The 14564-nt window shown below is 34.1% G+C and overlaps 1 protein-coding gene across 1 annotated transcript; it reads right to left on the bottom strand.

Annotated features, from left to right (window-relative positions):
* Nucleotides 1-10629: 10629 nt before the first annotated feature.
* Nucleotides 10630-12901, bottom strand: LOC142605394 (phytosulfokine receptor 1-like). Its single transcript, XM_075776857.1, has one exon. It carries the CDS (start codon nt 12884-12886, stop codon nt 10883-10885), a length of 2004 nt encoding a protein of 667 aa, XP_075632972.1. The 5' UTR covers nt 12887-12901; the 3' UTR covers nt 10630-10882.
* Nucleotides 12902-14564: the final 1663 nt, after the last annotated feature.

The following is a 14564-nucleotide window of genomic DNA, read 5'->3' as shown; positions in this document are numbered from 1 at the left end:
CCTAAGAGATTACTTTGTGATATTGGGTCATTCGATTTGGATGTACTGCTGAAAGATTTCATGCCAGAGAAGGGAAAAAGATGCAATGGACTTGCCCAGTGAAAGGGTTTTAATGAAACTCATTCTATTTCACTTATTTGACACCAAGATTATTTAATTTTTATTTTTATTTTATGAGAATAAGAAATTTTATTTGTTAAGCTAACTAGTATTTACTCATTTTTAAATTTTTATAGAGGTTAAGACACAAGGAATCCTATTACAGTCATGTACAGAGATTATTCTACTGAAAATCATGGTGATATTTGTAATTTGTAATTCAAACTACAAAATTCTATGATTAAAATTTTAAATTCAAGATTAATTAGCCGCTGTGAGGACGAGGATCTCTAATCCCATTAAAATGGACTACCAGGATTATTTTTGAGGATACACCTCGGACCTCGGGGACAAGCATTAACCATGGGAAGCACATGAAGTGAAAATATCACAGGGAGAAGAAAGCCGACTTGGCACAAGTTACGAGGAGGATGAAGGAAGAAGGATATAAAAGCTATACCCTTCCGCATTAAATGCAAGACAACTACTCATCTGACCGCATTAATGAGGAAATAGCCATGAATAGTGGTGGCACAGCTCAGACTGCAGGTTAAAAGCTTACTAGCATGTTCTGGATGGGATAGAAGTCCTAAGAATGCAATTTCAACCCTCTAAGTGTAGGACTAAGATAATCTATGTGTAAATATAAAAGAAAAAGGGAGATCCTTATGGAGGGAGGCAAGAAAAAAGAGAGAGAAAAAACTTTGTAACCAAGGGTTGACATATTTGTTCAAAGGAGAAATACATACACACACACACACACACACATATATATATATAAAAGAACAAACCTTCCTAGAACTTGACAAAGGAGAACTTTTCTTGTTCAAAACTGTTTGTTTTCCTCTTTCCATTAATAACTAACCTACTGTGATTCTTATCCACCTAACTCATTGAAAGTTCAATTTCAAGCCAACTCTCTAATAAATTCATTGTTTTGGGCTCATTGGACCATTGACCATCCGCTTGGGCTTTAGAGCAAATCATGTCCTTACAGTCGCCTTTGATCAGCCATGAAATTATATTTAAATTGGATTAAGTTGTAGAAAGTAAAATTTTCACAGACGTCTTCTCTTTTCAATCATTAAACATAAAAATAAAAAGGTTAATTATAATTCACCTAAACAATAAGACATTTGTAATGTTTACTTAATTTAAACAAAACAATACAAATTCTTCCTCACTTATTGTTCTTACTCGACATTATCTTAAAGGAAAATATTATATTTTTCATTGCAAAATATCGAATGTTAGAGGTGGTTCTATCATTCCTCATTGATTCCACTATGAAACATTGAAACTAGGCTCATCTTCCATTGATCCAAACTATCTCTTGGCTTAAAGACTTAGGTTGTTTTTATTTGGGGTGGTTTGTGGGGATGGAAAAGGGAGGAGAAAATTGGGAGATTTTGGGTGGGACTAGGGTGTTTTCTCTCTGGTCTACCAAAATTCGGGCTTCCAAATTGGGGATAAAATAGGGACGAGAGGGGGTTTGTTGGAAATTACCCATCCCCTCCCCCTAGAACTAAGTGTGTTGATTCTTTTTTACTTTTCATTTTCTCTTTTTTATTCTAACAAGAATTTTTTCGTTAATTTATAAAATATTTTTTTAAAATAAAATAAGAGAGCATGAGAGTAATTTATAGTAATTTTATTTTCTATCTTTTTTTTCTTTTCTTTTTTTTTTCTTTTTTGGCTAAAATCCAAAATTAACCCTCTAAGTATCACAATTTTTCATTTCAGTCCTATAAATTTGGGTTTTGTCATTTAAGTCCTCTAAGCTTCATTCATTTCCAATTAAGTTCACCGTTAATGTACTGTTAGTTTTACTGTTAACTTTTTTTTATTTTAATTTATTACTTTAATTTTAGAAAAAATGATACTAAAAAGAAAAGCCAAATGAAATCAAGGAACATATCGGCAACAAAGTGATTGACAAAAGCAGACTGTTGAGGTTAATGCTATTTCAATGGCAGACTCCTAAAAATGACCTCATTACAGTTAGGTGTAAGTCACTCACTCTCTCTATTTATATCTATCATAGTGAAGCATAAAATAATTGATTTTCACTTCGCAGAATTGACGAATGGAAAGACCCATCCGAGGAAGCACTTGCTGGCGGCCGAATCTGAAGAACTTGAAGAAGAAGAGGCCTCCAGTCTTCAATCCCATCGCCAGCAACAAAGGCGGCGTTGTTCCGACTGGCAAAGAAGATGAACAGAGTAAGATCTTCAAAGGCGCCGTTTCGGCCTGTCGCCAAGCCAACAGCGATCCTAACAAAGCCACCGGGATATTAGCCATGAGCCCGGGTTAAAATGCGGATGACCCATCCATGTGCTCGGGTTTGGGCTCCAGAGAAGGATTAGATCAGAGCCGCGTCGCTGCTGAGCTTGGGAGGTCATCGGATCGATTTGGTGAGGGATAAGGATGAAGTTTGGGTGGAGATTTTGTCGAGGCAGTATTGGAGGCCTCTTCCTCTCCCTCTTTCCCCCTCTCAATCTCTCTCTCTTTCCCCCTCTTTCTCATTCTTGGTTTCCCAGAACGTTCCTATAATCGGTTTGATATGCACATGCTCAGTAGTGTTTTTGCATATGATAATAGGTGTCCGCAAGTGGCATCATCTTATGTCTCTACTTCTAATTCTTGTGTAACCACAGCGGCCAGCGCTATCTCCCCCTAGTTCAATCTCTGTGAAGCCCATCTCTAAAGTGATGACATTAAAAATCTTAAATCTTCAGCTTATTCTCATCCCAGAATTGCATGGTAAGCATCCTCTTCCTTCAGTTTGCATCTGGGACACCAAACTCTGTGTACTAATTCCTCTTGGAGCAAGGTTGCATGTTTAGTGTTGGGATGATATTATGGCAAAACCTCCACGTGAATAGCTTTAGCTTGTTTGGAAGTTTCATCCTCCAGATCATGTTCCATAATCCACCTGCAGTCTCTCTCCATTCGAGCTTGTGCCTTCATCTTGATGTTTTTCGGCCTTCAATCAATTGGTAAGCAATAAGCACTTCAGCTTCTCACCAAAAATGTCATACGTGGTATGTGGGTTTTTTTTTCTTTCTTTTTTCCTTGAGAATTAGATAAGTTTATTTAACCTAACTAAGGCAATATGATTTAATTCGTGTTGGACAGTACAAAATTATTATATTCATGTTGGAATATATAAATATCTATTGCTTAGCATGATTTGAATTAATTTGCAAAATTTCCTAAAAATGAGATCACATCAAGATATATACTTCAATTAAGAGAATTTTTTAATTCCAAAGTAAAAACACTCAAGTATAAAACTCGAGTGTAAAACACTCGATTTTCAAGTGCAATTTCAAAGAGCAAGATCGAGTCTGTCAGACTTGATTTGTTAACTAATGAAATTGTTTGAGGGATTTGATTTGGTTTTTTTTTTTTTCTTAAATCCTTTCTCTACTGCCTCTGTATTGTATTGTGGAAAGGCATTAGCTTTAGACTTCAAGGGCATTTTAGGTTTTTGCTCTCGTCTTGTTCTTATTTTTCTTTTTCTTATGTTCTCTTTTTCTTCTATTGTGTTTTAGGTTTTTTTTTTTCAAAGACTGATTCAAGGCCTGTTTTGGACCGAATTGAACCATGTTGGGCTGATTTGGAAACAAAAAAAAAAAAAAAAAAGGTTCAGCCACAGACACGCGTGCGACAATGTCCACAGCCGCACAATGCATCCGTGCATATCTGACTCGAGTGCGCCGGCCCAATCAGTGCACCCATACTTCCTAGATGTTCACTTCACAAGTATAAGTTCTTGTGAGAGCAATGGCCAAAATACAAGTTTCCTAAAGGAAGCTTCACACACATACTAATATACACTTGAATTATTCTAAAGTAGAATTTTATCTCAGATATAAAAATATAAAAAATTTTAATTCCTTTCAAGTGCTTAAGTTAAATTTTTTGAAGTCAAGCACTTTAAAAAATCAAAGAAAATGGTTGAAAGTGAAAAAATCATTTTTCTTCACTACAAATCAATGTGAACCTATGAATAAAATAATACATATACTACAAAGCAGTGTAAACACATGATAAAAATAATATATTTAATATAAAGCAATGTGAACACATAATTTAATAATACTTTTTTTTATACCTATGAGCTACCTTGCACAGCCACTTTTGGTTGTGCATTGTAGCTATGGAGCTAAATTTTTTGGCTTTGACTCTACCAATATAGCTATAAATTTGTATTTAGTTGTGTTAAAAATAGTAATATAGTTTTTTAGCACCCCAATACTAATGCTCTTACACTTAAAATGATTGGAAGTGAAGACAATCTTTTTTCTTCAATCCCACAGTCACGGGCGGTGTTACTTTATACTTTAGGGTTCAATTGAACCCCTGACTTGATTTTTTTTAATTTATATATAATATTTTTTTTATTAGTACAATTTGTCCTTGAAGATATGTTTACACACCCTGACTTAACTCTTGCACACCCTGACCACATATCAGTTCAGCCCAAAATCAAACAACAACAACAATCACAAGTCTCTCTAAGAGTGAAAAGAGAATGTTTGTATGTCATAAATGTCTCTCTTTATTATAACTAACTCACTTGTGCTTCCTAAATGTTCACTCCACAAGTATAAGTTCTTATGGGGACGAAGGCCTAGATACAAATTTCTAAAAGGAAGCTTCACACACATATTGATATACACTTAAATAATTTTAAAGTAGAGTTCTATCTCAAATATAAAATAAATAAATAAAATTAATTAATTCCTTTCAAATGCTTGAGTTAAATTTTTTGAAATCAAGCACTTTAAAAAATTAAAGAAAATGATTGAAAGTGAAAAAAAAAATTCCTATTTCTTCTATCCCATAGTCCTAAAGCTTGTCTTGAAGCATTATGAATGATCACGTCACGTGACTCATTTGTTGATCAGAGGCTTCACTTAGATGTGTAGGACAAAGTAACATCACTGCTTAATCCTTTTTCATTCGGATAGTGCTCCGCGCATATACCTAAAAAGAAAAAGGACTCATCAAAGAAAAAAAGAAAGGACAAAAAAAGGATATTGTTCGACTACCGTTACACTACAAACTTTATTCAAAATCAAAGTTATAAAATGCACTTAAAATGATTGGAAGTGAAGACAATCTTTTTTCTTCGATCGCATAGTCATGGGCGGCATTACTTTATACTTAGGGGTTCAATTGAATCCTTGACTTGAATTTTTTTTTTTAAATTTATATATAATATTTTTTTATTAGTACAATTTGCCCTTGAAGATATGTTTGCACACTTTGATTTAAATGTTGCACACCCTGACCACATATCAATCCAGTTCAAAATCAAATAATAACAACAATCACAAGTCTCTTTAAAAGTGAAAAGAGACTATTTGTAAGTCGTAAATGTCTCTCTTTATTATAAACTAATATATAACTCGTACTTACGCACATGAATGATGAATTGTAGTTGTGTTGTTGATATTAGATTGAATTATTAAAAATATAGGACATAGTTTGACCAGGACATTTCGAGGTATTAAAATAGTTTTTCCTTACAATTTTCTTGATATTTGTTACACCAATTTTCTTGTTACATTGCTATTACATATATGATTTTGAAAATTACTATTGGATATTACATATACAATATCAATTCATAATTATTGTCTGTTAAATTCTACTAAATACAACATAAAATAAAACAATAAACTGATCAAATAGTATCTCCTAAATTGAAAGGGTATGTGTGTATGGAATCATTCAACACAATTACAGTTTGTTACATTTAATATCTTCATATACAAAATATATGACTAAAAACGGTATAAAAAAATATGCTCATTAGTTCAGTAAAACAAAAATATAGCAAAAAAATCTAAACATTTTAATTTGTATAGAAAACTAACAAAAGCAAAATTCAAATTTGATTCAAATTGAATTTTCTCTAAACTTTAATATATATATATATATATATATATATATATATATATTACATAGTCATGGTATATTACATAATAATTTTATTGGACTCTTTGTTTTCTACACTAAATTAACTTATTTAGCACAAAAATTAAAAAATTAGATTAAATGTGACATGTAGAACAAAACTAAACTCTAATTGAAATTCAATTTATACATTGAATTAACTTACTTGACACAAAATTTTAAAATCTAGATTAGATGAGACACGTAATACAAAATTAAACTTTAATTAAATTCCAATTTAAAATCTAATTAGATTTTCTCTTAACTTTACCTATTATTATATACTAGTATGTAACCCCGTGCATATGCACATACATTTAGAAACAATCACAATTACATATATATAATTTAAAATCTAATTACATCCAGACTCTTCTGTTTTTGTATTTAATAATTTATTTGCCTCAAAAATTAAAAAATTAGATGGAACACATGCGAAAAATTGAACTCCAATTAAAATTCAATTTAGAATCTCATTGAATTTAGACTCTTTAAATTTTGCACTTAATAATTCACTTGAAACACAAAATTAAAAATTAGATGGGACACGTGCTGCAAAATTAGACTCCAGTTTAGCATTTAATTGGATTTTCTCTTAGTTTTGGCTATTAGTATATAGGTAAAAATGCAAAACTAACCCTTTAACTTTTAATCTTCTTCATTTCAATCCTTTAACTTTCAGTTTTGTCATTTCAGTTCTCTAATTTTTAATTTTTGTCAATGCAAGACTCTATTAAAATTCAGTTAGAGGTTGCCATTAATTTAGCCAAAACAACATCGTTTTGGCTTTTTTTTTTTTTTTTTTTTAATAAATTTTGGAATTAAAAAAAAAAGGAAAATCTATATAAAAAAAAATAAGGGGAACGATGAATCAGAACTCCCTTTCCCCTTCCCCTTCCCCTTCCCCTGCCCCTGAAATCAAAACAAAGAAACCGATTCAAAACTCCATCACCGAACTCCGTCACTTGAATCGGTTGAGCTACCAAAACTCTATCTAACCAAATATTCACTCCCATGCCACTTGAAAACACCCCAACCCTAAAAAAAACCGCAACCAAAACCACCCATCACCTTCATAATCCTTATACTGAGACACCCATCTGGCTTGTAAGTAAGCATTCAAAAGATTGAACACAAAAGCCATCATTGCCACTGACACTGGAAGCTGCCATTGTTGGTCTTACTCTTATTGTTGTTGCTGTGAAGGCGAAGTGGGTATATGCAAGTTCTGTGGAAATAGTGGAAAGGAAAAGGGGACATGGTGGGACCCCAACCAGGACGGTTGCGTTTGCCATATGGGGCTTGGAGGAACCTGAGGGAGATGAAGGTTGGGGGCCCTATGAGGTACAGAGTTAGGAGGCTGTAGTGAAAGAGATTTTGATCTGATGAGACCATTGTTGTGTTTGTGACTTCGTGTTTTTTTTTTTTTTTTTTACAAATTTTCCTTTTTTTCTTTAAATTCCTAAATTTATTTAAATAAAAAAAAAGAGCCAAAACGACATCATTTTTGCTCAATTAACGGCAACCCCTAACTAAGTTCTAACGGAGTCCTGCATTGACAAATATTGAAACTTAAAAGACTGAAACAACAAAACTAAAAGTTAGAAAACTGAAATGAAAAAAACTGAAAGTTAAAGAATCAGTTTTACATTTTTGCCTTACATACATTTTTGCCTTATAAATTTAAATTGTTTTTAGCTATACAAAAAAAAAAAAAAAAGACCTCATAAATATAAAATCATTCAAAAATTATATATTTTTTTATAAATTATTTATATTGGACTCCTCGTTTTTTACACTAAATTAACTCATTTGATACAAAAATTAAAAAAACTTAGATTAGATGGGACACATAACACAAAACTAAACTCTAATAGAAATTCAAGTTTTACATTGAATTAACTCACTTGACACAAATTTAAAAAATTAGATTAGATGCGATACATGGCGTAAAATTATACTCTAATTTTTTTTCCAATTTGAAATCTAATTGGATTTTCTCTCAGCTTTACCTATTGTAGGGTCATTGGGCCTAAGAATATGTGTAGGATGGCCCAAGAGTATTTTTTTGGGCTAAAGGCCCAATCCGAGGATACTGAATAGTCCGAGGATGGATAAATGTCAACTTAGAAAGCAATACTAAATAATAAAGAGGTAGCGCCTGAACAAATATGTCCAAGAGGATAGTCCGAGGATGATTATGTCATCGGCTATGTAAAGCCGAGGTAGGTGAAGAGCTGGTTAACATTCATAGGCTATGTTTTAGAAAATCCTATAAGTAAGGGTAAACATGGTAAATGTGGAAGATAAGAAGAAGGGCAATGAAATATCTAAGATAAAGCTGTTACCACCGCCCCGCATTAAATGCCCTGCAACTGTTATTCTGGCCGCATTAATGGGGAAGTGAACCTCAAAATTTGGCCTAGCTCCTGTCTCCAAAGACTACAAGGGCGGTGGATGGGACAAAAATCTAAACCAACAATCAAACCCTAACGTGGGGGATGAAGAGGAGAAGAAGGAGGGGATATAAAAGGAAAGAGGGACCTTTAGCAAAAGGGGGGAAAAGGAAATGGAGAAAAACAACACTGTATACCTCGTAATCCATAGTTGAAATCTATCTAAGAAAGAGATAGTATAAATGATCCTCAGCTCATGTCCGTGGAAAAGATTCTTTCATATAAACATTTCCTTGTATGTATCATTGTGAAAAAGCCCATCATTTTTGTTATTTAACATCACTAAAACCTTAATTCCAAGCCCACTCTCTACAAATTTTATTGCAAAAAGCCTTTCAAGCCCATCCCCTTCTGATTGTGGGTTCGGGCTCGAATTGTGTCCTTACACCTACTACTACTACTACATCATTTATAAAACCTACAAATCCATAGCGTCTGACTATAATATCAAAATTGTAATCGCTATTATCACTCAATATAAAATGCAAGTCTCCCTTCTTTGGTTGTAGCCAACTCATATAGGATAAGTTTAGATAAAACAACAATGTTAGAGCTAAGTAAGTATCTTCGAAAGATTAAAGGTAAATGACATTGTTTTTGGTCTGTGTTTATTTGACATGGAATAGAATGAAGGACTATAGGTAGGTATATATAACGGGGTAAAAGTGCAAGAGGTGAAAATGGTGAATTAAAAAGTAAAGAGTTTTGTGTGTACATGTGAGAGATGAAAATTCTTAATATATTGAACCAAAGAATACAAAGAATATTTAACTTTAAATTAGAATATTAAACCAAATGAAGAAAAAAGAAAAAAAGTCAATATTTAATTTATTCTTATCTCTGATGTGCCACTTGAGAATATTTCAATTTTCTTCGCATAGAATACGTCACTTAACAGAACCTCATGTTTTCCTATATGAGGTCTCTGCTTATATATATATTGATATTGATATTGATTTATATTATGAGTGTGAGTGTGTGTTATGTTTTATTTGTTATTATGTTATTTGTATGAATTGTGATGTATGTTAATGTGTGTTATGTACTATAAATATAATATAACTTTATGTTAGAGGGTTAGCGAAGCAAATAAATTTTTTTTTGGAAGAATATTGTAAATCGGAAGAAAGATTACGATGAAAAAGTGTAATTTGGCCTTAATTTAACTAGGAGCCATCTTAGTTATAGCATCAATGAAGATCGCAATTCACTTTCGATAATGGTTAGTCTCCAATCTTTAGCTTCTCAGGTTAGACATTAAGGGTGTGTTTGGATAAAATTTATTGCTAAAAATTGAAAACTGAAAACTGAAAACACTGTAGCAAAATAATTTTAAAATGTGTGAATAGTATCGCGGGACCCATTTTTAATAAAAAATTGCTGAAAAGTGAAATTTGTGGGTCCGTGAACCGTGCACGGATGCACTGTTCACAGAAGACTTGGTCAACAACTGCGGCTGAGAAAAAAAAAAAAAAAAAGGCTGAAAACGCAACTCAAAACGTAGACGCGGAATCCAAACCCATCCTAAATGACCGGTATGCTTCTGCAAATTATTGATAGCACATGGAAATCTAATAAGTACACTCTGATTTGTCCATCAGAATCACAAAGAATACTGGCCGTGTAAGCCCATCTATTACCAACACTCTAGCATCGCAATTAATCTTAAGACTACAATTTAATGGTTTTAACTATTATTATTGAGTATTGGGAGAAACAGATCCGGATCAGGTGCAATAGTTGCTGCTTAATGAAGCACGAGTTACAGTTTAAGATACTAATCGTGCATTTTGATAGTTCAGGGTGACAAGTGTAATCGAAGTGTAATTTAGGATGATAAAGTATAATTTTCCCTTATTACTATTGTTATTTCTCAGTCTATCTTTCTCTCTCAACTTGCCTCTCCCTTCATCAGTGCACCCATCCTTAAAAAAAAAAAGAAAAAAAAAGTTGAATAGGTGAAGTAGATACAAATTCTTGAATATATTTATTTCACATTTCACTTGCAGTGAAGATGTCGTGTTACACTCTTTACTGTTTTTGTGTGTGTATAATCAAGAATTTCATTGAAAGCTGAAAACAAGAGCTGAAAACCAGCAACACATTACAACAAGCTGAGAAGATAGCCGCAACTAATACAATACAATTTCAACATGCCAGCCATAGCTAATACAACACATTCTTTACTGCGTTTCTACTGCATGCTAAACAGAAGCTTTAATTAACATAACTGCACCATTTCCGTATGAACTCAAGGAAATCTGGCACACTATCAAATAAGACAATTAGAGGTAATACAAACATATTTATTTTTGTCCCATAAAAAAAAATATACACCTAGTTTCCTATTATAATTTTTATGTTCTGCCTCTTTTCCGGCTATATGGAAATGACAATCCGGACATGAAGCAGCAGATTACAGTAAGAACAAAACCTGTTGCAGCTCCGATTCCAAACGGTAGACCAATAGTTGTCATTTTTTTCTCCCCCGGAGAATGAAGAGTCTGTTCAGACTGGCAAGTACAGTACTCTGCACTACAGAGGCCATTGTTTCCCTCAAAGCTTGTATTTGGAAATGTATCAAACTGGCTTCCTTCAGGGATTTCCCCACACAGCTGATTATAGGATACGTCGAAAGTTGACAGAAAGCTAAGATTTACCAAGGCACGAGGTATCTCTCCTGATAGTTTATTGTGAGACAAATCAAGTTTCTCCAAGTATGTCATCCCTGATAAATTATTCGGAATAGGGCCTGACAGATTATTCTCTTTCAGGTTCAAAACATGGAGCCTTTTCAAATTCCCAAAACTAGACCAGATTGGGCCTTGGAGAATGTTGTAACTCAGGTCTAAAGTTGGCCGAAGGCCTGAAATCTGCCTATAACTTAAGCTTGGTCCACCTTGTCGAGCAGCGTAAAGCTGAAAGCTTGAGACAGGCTCTTCTATTGTGATATTCCCAATTATGAGGCTTTGTAGTTCAGTCAAGCTCTTTGGTATCTCACCTTTGAAAGAATTATTAGAAAAATCCAAGTAAAAGAGAGATTCAAACTTTCCGAACCATGATGGTATGTTTCCACCCAAATGATTCCAAGACAAATCCAAAAGCTTCAACTTGTGGCAACTACTCAACCATTGTGGGATTGAACCTCTAAGTTTACAATTGGCAAGAATTAGACTCTCAAGGTTTTTGAATTGCAGATTCTCATCATTAGGCATTTGTTCATCATGAAAGTTCATTGTAAGGACCAACATACTTAAGTTCCTGCAATATTGTAGAATCTTAAGAGTTGATAATATATTACTAAGGCTAGTGTTTGACAGTGAGAGATGTGTAAGAGCCTTCAAATTCTTGTAGCTGTTGGGAAGTTCTCCTCCAAGGTTGTTGCGGGCAAGATTGAGCGTTTTCAATCTTCTGCAGGAGGAAAGACCCTCAGGAATTGGACCAAGGATTAGGTTACTACCAAGATCTAGGGAGACAAGATTTTTCATTGCAGAACAGTTGAGATTGATTGGACCACTTACAGAGTTGTTGTTCAAATTCAACATTTGAAGTGATGGGGAGTTTACCAGCGAATCAGGCAAAAGACCAGTGAATGAATTTGACATGGCTGAGAAGTGCTCAAGCCTTGCAAGGCTCCCAAAAATGTCTGGAAGAACTCCAGAAAACAAATTAGAGGAGATATCCAGTTTGACAAGGTTAGAGAGGTTACCAATTCCATTACTCAATGGTCCAGATATCCTATTACCCTGAAGATTCAGTTCACTAAGATTTTTTAGCTGGAAGAGAGTTTCGGGTAAACTCCCGGATAAACTATTCCCATCAAAAGAGAGATGATTTAGGAAAGTACAATTTGCTAAATCTTTTGGAACTTGTCCAGAAAAATGGTTATTAGAGAAATTAAGCACTTGAATTCTTGTAGATATTGTACACATACCTTTGTTGTTGATGGACCCAAGAAAATCATTGTTACTTAAGTCTATGATCTCTATGTTTTGCAGCCTAAACAACTCAGCAGGAAGGGTACCCCAGGGGAAATTATGAGAGAGGTTTAGAACTCTCAACTGATTCAATCCTGCCAAAGATTCACAGATCTTTCCAGTAAGTCTTTTGCTACCAAGTTCCAAGCCAACAACCCTTCTGCCCGAAACAGTGGAATTATCACAAGTGATTCCAGTCCAAGTGCAGCAATCAGGTATTACAGTGTCGTTCCACCCAGCAATTGCTGACTCTAAACAATTGGAGAAACCAGCCAAGGCTCTCAAGTCATTTGGATTGCATGTCAGTTCCTCAGATTTCAAGTTCTGTGGCTCCAAACTGAGAGCCAATAAAACCAAGTATAAACAGAAACCTCGATAGCCCATCCTACTATGAATCTGAATCCGAAGAGATACAAGAGAAAAAGAAAGTAAAAAAGCAATGTGTATGCTATTCTGGCACAGAAATGCTAAGCATATAACACTGTTAACAATATTTGTCATGCTCACATTCGAGACAACAGTATTGTTCAGTGACGTACCAATCAAAATATATCACTATGGGTCCGTTTAGATACAGTTGAAAACTGAAAATACTGTAGCAAAATAATTTTAAATATGTGAATAGTATCGTGAGACTCATTTTTAATAAAAAGTTGCCGGAAAGTGAAGTTTGTGGGTCCTGTGAACAGTGCACAGGACCCACTGATGTGCAGAAAAGTCAAAAATCACGGTTAAAAAAAAAGGTGTGAAACACCAGCTTGACACTGTTTATAAGCCTAAATGCACTATTCATGGACAATGAATAGTGCAAGAGGCGCTGTCCAGGGGAAGGAAAAAAAAAAAGGCTGAAACACGTTTTCAGCAAAACGTGGATGCAATAATCTGAATACAAAGAGATACTAAAGGTCCATTTGGATAGAACTTATTGCTGAAAACTGAAAACATTGTAACAAAATAATTTTTAAATGTGTGAATAGTACCATGAGACCTATTTTTAATGAAAAAGTTGCTAAAAAGTTATATTTGTGGGTCCCGTGAACTGCATAGGTGCACTATTCATGCACTGTTCACAGAAGAAAAGTCAACCACTGCGGCTACTATTCATGAACAATGCATGAACAGTAGCCGTAACATTGATTTTTGTCGTGCCAAAAAAAAAAAAGGAAACGTGAAACTCAGCAAATATGGATCCAAAACGTGAATTCAAACGCCACCTAATTTATTGTTTCTAGCAAGAGGGTCTAATGTTCATCATTTCTGCGTATTTTCCCCCCCTTTTCTTATCTATATTTGTGCTTTTGGTTTGACTTGATTATTGAGTTTATGTAACTTATTTGTTTGCTTATGTATTGGCAGTATTGCTTTTTAAATCCTTATTTTTCTTACCTTTATCAAGTATAAATAATCTCTTGCCCAGTTTCAATAAAATAAACAAATCCAAACCAACACCATCCCCCACAAGTCTCCCGTCTCCACTCCCCCTTTTTTTTCCTCTCCATTGTCTTCTTTTTTCTTCTTCCTACAATGTTTGCAAGCAATTGCCATAATGACATTCTTGCAGTGATTGGTGACAATGTTCATCTCCAAGACCTTGTCACTGTGCTACTTTTGTACAATTGACAACTTCAACCGATGATTGGGCTTGGTAGTGATTTGTTCGGTTGGGTTCCATTGGATAAGGGATCTAGGGGATGGGCTTGATGGCTTTGTTGCTGCTAAAAAATTTTTTTCCTCCTAATTTAGAAAAATCCTTTAACCCACTACTTGCCAATTGATACATGTGAAAACCCTATCCATCATCTCAAAACACATACATATCCATCCTTAAAATTTATTGTGAAAATATTGCGGTAGCATTTCTAACTTTTATTTTTCCTTTCTTTCTTTCTATCATCCACACGTTTCCTTTTTTCTTTTCTCTTGATTTTTCTCCACCACACACGTATACCCGTTATCTCCCTCCTCTCCTTTGTTGCTCTACACCTTCCACTTGATTCTAGAAGTTTGTTATTTACTTTTTGGATTTAATTTGGAGTTGTGGAAGTAAAGCAAATTATTAAAA

This window comes from Castanea sativa, chromosome 7 (assembly GCF_040712315.1).
Source record: "Castanea sativa cultivar Marrone di Chiusa Pesio chromosome 7, ASM4071231v1".
In the NCBI taxonomy this organism is placed as follows: domain Eukaryota; kingdom Viridiplantae; phylum Streptophyta; class Magnoliopsida; order Fagales; family Fagaceae; genus Castanea; species Castanea sativa.
This window is presented reverse-complemented; position numbering and strand designations above follow the sequence as displayed.

What these genes read in the sequence shown, in the direction of transcription:
- LOC142605394 (XM_075776857.1), bottom strand. Translation starts at nt 12,886, where the DNA reads ATGGGCTATCGAGGTTTCTGTTTATACTTGGTTTTATTGGCTCTCAGT.